The sequence below is a fragment of the Gymnoscopelus microlampas genome (genome assembly GCF_963454915.1).
Source record: "Gymnoscopelus microlampas genome assembly, chromosome: 21".
Classification (NCBI taxonomy): Eukaryota; Metazoa; Chordata; class Actinopteri; order Myctophiformes; family Myctophidae; genus Gymnoscopelus; species Gymnoscopelus microlampas.
In genome coordinates this window covers 45965017-45973275 of record NC_139958.1, presented here as the reverse complement: position 1 = coordinate 45973275, position 8259 = coordinate 45965017, and the positions used below count along the sequence as shown (strand labels likewise).

At 41.7% G+C, this 8259-nt stretch overlaps 1 protein-coding gene across 1 annotated transcript in view; it reads right to left on the bottom strand.

Moving 5' to 3' along the window:
* LOC311038040 (uncharacterized protein) overlaps positions 1 to 1134 on the bottom strand; it is a gene marked incomplete at its 3' end in the record, with an annotated part of 14493 nt that extends 13359 nt beyond the window's left edge. Inside the window, exons 1-3 of the mRNA XM_084047335.1 lie at positions 811 to 1134; positions 225 to 289; positions 43 to 105 (exon numbers count right to left, since the gene is read on the bottom strand). Of these exons, the coding sequence (XP_083903461.1) occupies positions 43 to 105; positions 225 to 289; positions 811 to 1007 (325 nt within the window). The 5' untranslated portion in view covers positions 1008 to 1134. The remainder of the gene's footprint in view (positions 1 to 42; positions 106 to 224; positions 290 to 810) is intronic.
* Between the last annotated feature and the right edge of the window lie 7125 nt (positions 1135 to 8259).

The following is an 8259-nucleotide window of genomic DNA, read 5'->3' as shown; positions in this document are numbered from 1 at the left end:
ATTCAATTTCTTTATCTATGTATGTGTACTATTTCAAATTACCTGTTGTGGCCACTGCAGTCAACCTCTTGTGCACCTGTTTAGGTGGTGATGGATATATGGGACCTAGAAACCGATGACATGTACATAGATTGTCAATATAATACATTAAAAAAATAGCAATGGATAGTCAAAATGTGTACGTTATGTGTAATGTCAAACAAATAAATATAACAGCCGATTACCTTCTATAAAATCAGGGTAGGTTTTCTTTTTGATGACGCGGGTGGTTTTCCGCTGTGACGCCATTCTGCAAATTGAAAAATGTAATTAATCTATGTTCATCATTCCTTATTTATCCACAAAAAAATAAGAAAAATTGTATGCAATTGTAAACATACGAGCGGTGGTCATTGAACACATTTCACTAGACAGGCTGAAAATGTGCATTATGAAACAATGCGGATTGTGCACCCACTACATTGTGGCCCACTACATCTGCTAGATAGGCTCCAAATGTATAAATATATACATTTTATGCCATATATTGAAATTGTGGTTGATTGCTGTAAAGCCCCAGCTAAGAAAAGGGGCATTACTGAACTTTCTTTGAGATTCAGTCACTTTTGTCATTGCAATTGATGACATTTCACAGTGTGCTCCTTGTTGGAATATTTTTCATCTGTGAAATGGTAGTGAAGCCATTTACAGGGTGCTTCTTCACATTTGTTAGATTGCAATGTTGTATGACAATCACTTCTTTACGCATAATATGTCGTTAGTACTTTGACGTGATTACATTTTTGGAGAACGGCGTCGGCGATGTCATACCTCTGTTTTGCTCTTACTGCTTTAACATACAGTGTTTGCAGGTGGGCTTCCAGTTTAGTCTCTGCATTGCCAAGAAGGTGCGTGTCTGCTGGGCTCTTTGATGTAGCCACATAGCCTCTGTTATGTGCCAATAATGTTCCGGTGCACTGCTGGGGTGGTTGACCGATATGTTCATCAGCTACTAGGCCCCTAGCCATCGGTGCAGGCTCATTGATTTCCGCTACTTTTTGTCCATGGGTATTACGCCGGGATGGGTGACTGTGCCATTTACCTAATCTCTGAGCCGTTTGCTGCCGTTAAGTTCTGCTGTGTTGCTAAGTGGGTGATAGTGATAGCCCAATTTTACAAGTAACATAGTGCTGCTTTAATAGTTCCTTTACTTCACGAATGCCCATTAGTCCATGTTGTGTAGAAGTGGAAAGATGGCAAATCCCTCAGAATGTGGAAGGCAAACAGCCTTCCTTAACAATTGTTTTTTATCAAGCAGTCGTCGATGTGCTTGATCCATTTGTCTGTCCACGTATGCAATGTTGATGATTTTGACTTGCATGGTTTGTCAAACAGATCATTGGCATCATCCAGTGTAATGACATCAGCCACCAGCTTGCCATCACTCCTCTTCTCTCTCACAAAAGCAATCTCGTCTTCAAGGATGAAGCAACTGTCTCTGGTTTTTGCTGAGACATAGTACCTCTTGAGAGACGATTTTTGGGTTGGCTTTGCCTGCTCCTGTTCCACAATTCTCTTTGTGACCTGTGCAATTGGATTTTGGCCATTTCGAACCATTCTCTTGATGGACTGCAAATGGTTCTCAAAAGGGAATGCTGAAATGTCGGTCAAAGAGCATTTTAAACCCGCCACGTCTTCATGCAAGTGCTGCAGGCTGTGGATGTTGTACACGTAAAAGGTTTTCCCATAACACTCAGCAGAGTTCTCTACAAAGTGCTTCAGTAGTTCCCTGGAGTACTCCAGATATGCTTCTCTCTGCTCCTGATCAGACTCAAGCATGATGGACATACCTACTGTCAGACACAAGAAGTGGTGATACTGGTCATCTGACAGTATGTCTTTCAGCACAACTGGACCTGTGTAGAGTAGGAACTGCCGGAATTCTGTGGCTTTCCACCGATCGAGATCTACTAGAGACCTTGGTTGCCTGGCAAATTCTGAGGGCATTTGTCCTCTGAGTGCCATTAATCTGCTGGATAGTTCGTCTCTTGCTCTTTTGGGCAGTCTGCACTCAGCAGGACCTTGAATGAGAAAAGTCAGAAGCCTCTTTACGACACCAAGGCAAACCACATGCATGTAGTCCAACACAAACTGGCTGACACACCCAATTCCAGCTGTAATGAGGGGTGTAGCTTTTTTTTGGTGGACTGTGTATTCAACCTTTCGAAATTTGTCATCCGTTCTTCTTTCACAAGTAGCATGGTTTGTGTAGACCATCCTGCTGTCCACCCGGACGGCCAAAGCTTTACAGCGTTCGCATGCATGATAAGCATTGTGGCCTTTGATGCACTTGACAAAAGCTCTTGCAGGAGAGTCACAGATGAAAGCGTTGATCTTGACCTCCAACTGGACCCCTTCATTCTCAATGCCTTTTTCCTGAAGGTCTACTAACTCCTGCACAAAATCTTGTAGATACTCCTCTACTGGTTCCGTTTTTTTACTCCCACAAAATAGAGCCACAAGAAAAGGGTCAGATTTGTGAAATTTGGCCAAAATTGGCCAAAATTGTTTCAGACTGGATTTGAACAGGGGAACACCATCAATATTTATGTCCAACATGACTGCTCCTGTGTAACTCGGGCATTGCTCCAGGTACTTGCGGATGCCTGACTCAAGTCCATAATAAATGTAGTCACCACCACATTTCTTACTGCTGTCTACAAAACGTGGAGTGTGCAAAAGTGTACGGACATCTTTGGGCAAATTGTGGCCATGTTTGCAGAGGATCGCTAGCATCGTATTTACACTGCTGTGGGTCTGCTTTGTGTTAGTGGCCCAAGATGCCACATCCTGTCTTAGACTCAACTGTTCCTCTTCGGTTTGTGATTCTAGATCAACAAGCTCGGTTTCTTCGTCACTTATATCTGGGTACTCTCTATTAGAGCTCTTCACGGGCCCCCCGATTCCGAAATTACCCGAGAGGACCCGAGACCCGTACGGGTCTGACTCGTGTTTTATCATGATCACTCGGGGGCGGGGCGGAATCGGGCAGCATTACCTCGGAATTTGTCGGAACTCGGGTCTGTCTTTATCATGATCATTCGGGGCGGGGCGGAATCGGGCAGCATTACCTCGGAAATTGACGGAACTCGGGTCTGTCTTTATCATGATTAGTCGGGGGCGGGGCGGAATCGGGCAGCATTACCTCGGAACTCGGGTCTGTCTTTCATTATGTGTAATACCCGAGTGGATCCGAAAAAACCCGAAGTGTGCGTGCGACGTGCGTGACTGTGTGTGTGTAGCCTACTTTCTGTGCTTTTTTTTGGCAAACTGTTAATGAAGTATTAAATAAACAATCAATCTGTGTGTGCCGTGCGCTGCGCTCTGCTCTCGTCCTCACACACTGCTTTGTGTGGCGTGCCGTGTGCACTGTGTGTGCACTAAACGCAGTGCTGGCTGCTGGTTAATTTGTGTGATGCTTTAGGGCTGACCTAGGATCAGGTTAGTGCAGCAGCGAGCCAGCGACATGAATGGCTGTGTAACTTGTGTGATGAACTGCGTTAAGAGTTTCTAGCTTTAATCATGAAATGGTGATTGTTAAATAAGTCCAGGGGTGAAAGTGGGCCGGAACGGTCCGGAACGGCGTTCCGGTAAAAGATTCGGTGCCGGAACGCCGTTCCGTTAAGAAAAAGTCAAAGGCAGCTGTGAAAATCCCATATTAAATAACCTGCCACAGACCCATGGCCATGTTCAAGAATAAAACATAATCTACTAACGTCAGATTAACATACAGGGCGTCACAACCATTCATTAATTTGTGTGTACGACGGGACACTCTCACAGATCCGTGATTTCCCCCCACTGTTTGTCTCTGACTTTTTTTTTCTCCCCCCGTTCCGCATAAACTGCTGCGTTCGCGTGAAGTTAAGTAGTTTCAACTAGGCTACCTGGGTACTTCTACTTCCAGTAGTATGATTTCAAAATAAAACGTGTGTTGAATTGTAACATTACAAGGATAGAGTTTAAAAAAACTCTTATTCTGAAATGCACATCGTTTTGAAAGGAAACCAGATTTATTTTCTGGAGGCCACTTGACAGCTTTCTGCTCACGGAACACAGCTCCACTTGACTAACGTGCATCGTCAAAATGTAAATAGCACGGACGTGGGTCATGGGACATTAAGTCCGCTATTATTTATTAAAGTACACATTTATTTACAAAGAGAACCTGTCACGCTCACGCAAATTAACATCTCTGCGGCCCGCTGCGCATATTTATTTATTTTTGTATCGTTTCATTGATGCGCTTTTTTGAAGTGGTGTCTGCAGGGTCGGGTTTGTGAAATCTCGGAAATAATCGGGTTTCGGAACACATTTCACCGGTCCAATTACGGTCCGGGTCTGTAGAAATGTAAAAACATCGGAACGGGTCGGAATCGGACGAAAATTACACGGGTCCACTCGGGTTTGGTTTTATAATTTGAAAAAAACATCGGAACGGGTCGGAATCGGACGAAAATGACACGGGTCCACTCGGGTTTGGTTTTATAATTTGAAAAAAACATCGGAACGGGTCGGAATCGGACGAAAATGACACGGGTCCACTCGGGTTTGGTTTTGTAATTTGAAAAAAATGTCGGAATGGGTCGGAATTGGAACAGATTTCACATTTCCATTTCGGGTTTGGTCCGTTTTTTTTTGGACCCGTGAAGAGCTCTACTCTCTATAACCGTAGTCATCGTGTCTATCAAGCTCTCCACCCATACTTGGACCAAAAGATGTACCAGAGTGACTTGCACCACCCTCCTCCTGTGTCCTGCCCAAATCCTGTGCTTCAACAGTCTCCTGTGAATCGGTCACGTCTTCATCACTGTCAAACTCTTCTAAAAAGGCACCTGTCCTAGTCCGTTTTCTCCTCCAATCTTTTAAATAATTAGAGGCCATATTAAATGTTGCTGAAAACGAAATTAAAAAAAAAGAAAACAATATTACAGATACCAAATTGTGATTTATAGATCTACTGCGTTTAGTTGCACTCAAGTTGTACCACACAATGGATAAAAGAAATATAGCATTATTCACAATTAAATGGCAATCAATACACAATTAAAAAAATAAATAATTAAGAACACTAATACTTTTAACATTCAATAGCTTGCAATAAAATGTGTCTGGCACTCATTTCTGAATTGTTGTATACAGCAGATCTACACTTCCACAACACCTAAGCAGTGCCACAGACTGAACGGCACCATGCCGCACTGCATTGATGCAGCAATTGATGTACAAGGAGCCCCGGACTATGGATTGTCAAATAACCATCATTTTCAGAAGGTCAACATCGATGTAGTCTACACTACATGATAATCATAATTCATTATTGAACCATTTTTAGACATAATTTTTGAATTACTTGTAAGCCTTTATGTGGCTTATCAGTAGACTCTCTAGTTAAGGATCAGGTATTGAATAGCCACATAATTATACATAATTATATATTTTTCTATGAAGACCCGTTGTGAGCTTGTAGATCGTATATATATAAATACAAAATAATATATGAGATATCTCTCATGTGGCCTACAGTTGCTTGCTTTGGCCTTGTTTTCATAGACCTGGCTGCTTATTTCTCTCGCAAAATCTGGCAACACTGGACCGAGATAACGGTGCTGCCCCCTACTGCTGTTGGGCACTGCACATAGTTATATTTTCCGTTCATAGTTTTTTCCTCATAACATAATGCAGTGTGCAGTCACGTCGAGTTTATTTTGAATTAGGCTGTCCTCGACCGCAAATAGTACGTGCGAACTGCCGTTATAGAAATATATTTTAAAGGACTATTTGCATTACTGGCCTATCACCATTAATGCAAACTGCCATTATTTAAGCGATAATAGTGACATATTATCACTTCTAAACATACTGTTAGAGTCCTAATAAAAACATTTTTCAAAAACATGTCTAAAAAATAAAATAAATGTCATGGTTTAAAACTGGTCTAAATGTAGACGTTTATATATGGTTTTGATTTAAACGTCTGAATCTTGGCTAAATTTAAACTATACTGTATAATGATCAATGGCTATTCAAATTGTTTTTGTCCAATAATTGGAGATCAGTTATGCAACTTACAGTTGTTTTTTTAATCAATATTTATGGAATAATGCTTTAAATTCAGTCGGCTAAATTCGGTCTACATTATAGACCGATTCTAGACCAGCTAATTTAGGTCTAAAAAAAAACGGACGTCTAATATTCGACTACGGCTCACTGGGATCTGTTAATTGAATCTCTAATGAAACATATTTGATTCTATCTAAGATTAATATCTAGACCCTTACGCTCATGGGGTCCCCATATATTTTTTTGACCCTCCCATATTAAAATTGGCTTAAGGTAGTACCGGCAGGGGGGCGGACTGAATAAAAGGGACAAGGACTGACGGACACAGAGATCTCCATATACTGTGCATATCAGTCCGATTGGCCGAACTCTAGATGTGCGGGCCACGCAGCGGCCTGAACCTCCAATAATAATAATAATAATAATAATACATCAGACTTATATAGTGCTTTTCTTAGTACCCAAAGTTGCTCTACAAAACAAACCAAAGTAAACAACTTTATTAGGAGCGAAAAATTTACAAGGCTAAAAACATTAAGCTAAGACTAAGAAGCAGAAAGGGAGATTTGGTTTGAGTTAGGTGGGGAAAGCACGTCTGAAAAGGTGGGTTTTGAGGGCGGCTTTGAACACGGCAAGAGTGGGGGCAGCTTTGATGTGAGGTGGAGGGTTCCAAAGGGTGGGGGGCTGCAACTGAAAAAGCCCTGTCACCCCAGGTGCGTCTTACTATTTTTTTCCAGGAGGCTGGCATCACCTGACTTGAGAATTAAAAATTGACTTGAGTAAAAGTACAAAAGTAGTGGTATCAAAACGTACTTAAAGTACCAAAAGTAGAAGTACTAAAATGTTTGAAAATAGCAGGTCTACAAGCTCACAACGTGTCGCGATGCAACGCATTGTGAGCTTGTAGATCTGCTATTTTCAAATAGCCTAGGTATAAAATAGGGCTAAAGTGGTTAATGTATGTTTTATAATGTAATAATTTAATAATGTAATAATTTATCTGGAAAGTAACTAGTTACTAAAGTTTTCAAATAATTGTAGTGGAGTAAAAGTACAATATTTTCCTCAGAGATGTAGTGGAGTAGAAGTAAAAGTAATGAAAATTGTCAATACTCCACTAAAGTAATAAAAATACCTCAAAATAGCCGATCTGCACACACACACAACTTGTCCGAATGTGACACATAACTAATGTGCACACTACCTACTGAGATGTAGTGGAGTAGAAGTATGGCATATTGAGATGTAGTGGAGTAGAAGTATGGCATATTGAAACGTTTACATACTCAAGTAAATCAAAAAAGAAATCTCCAAAGTGTACTTAACTTTGGTACTTGAGCAAATGTACTTGGTTAATTTCCACCACTGAATGTGCACACCAACGTGCACACTGTGTCCTGTAAGGTTTGCACATCTGGAGTGCTTTAGTTAGAGTGTGTGTGTGTGTGTGTGTGTGTGTGTGTGTGTGTGTGTGTGTGTGTGTGTGTGTGTGTGTGTGTGTGTGTGTGTGTGTGTGTGGTAGGTAAACACTTTGAACACGGAGGGAATTCAGGTTATATTTAGAAGTGTGGGTTTTAAAGGGCAATTACAGAGCCGGAACAATGCTGGGAAAGTAAAGTGGTTCGTTTTATGCCTGTGGTGTCGTGTGTGTGTGTGTGTGTGTGTGTGTGTGTGTGTGTGTGTGTGTGTGTGTGTGTGTGTGTGTGTGTGTGTGTGTGTGTGTGTGTGTGTGTGTGTGTGTGTGTGTGTGTGTGTTGTGACGGCCCTGCCCCCTCTGCCTTCACTGATGGCTAGCCGGCAGCCTGAGTGAGTAGGGCGGAGTGGAGCAGGCCGTTAGATCAACTGGGTGCAGTTGGGTGGGGTGGTTTGGGAGAGTATATAGGGAGCTCTCCCACAACCCCTCATTCTATCTCTCTCTCCTCCCTGAAAGCAGGATCTCTGCTACCTGGCCTGTGGGGCCTAACACATTTGTTTTCAGTTAATTTACACATCTTATACAACACTCGCACAGCACATTCCACACATCCATACACTGCATTACATTACTGATTACTGACTTGCTCACACCTCATACTTTGATTTGCTTTTGATTATGATTACCTTGATAACATTCCTTAATTAATTCTGAACAATAAATATAATTTAAATGTTTGACCT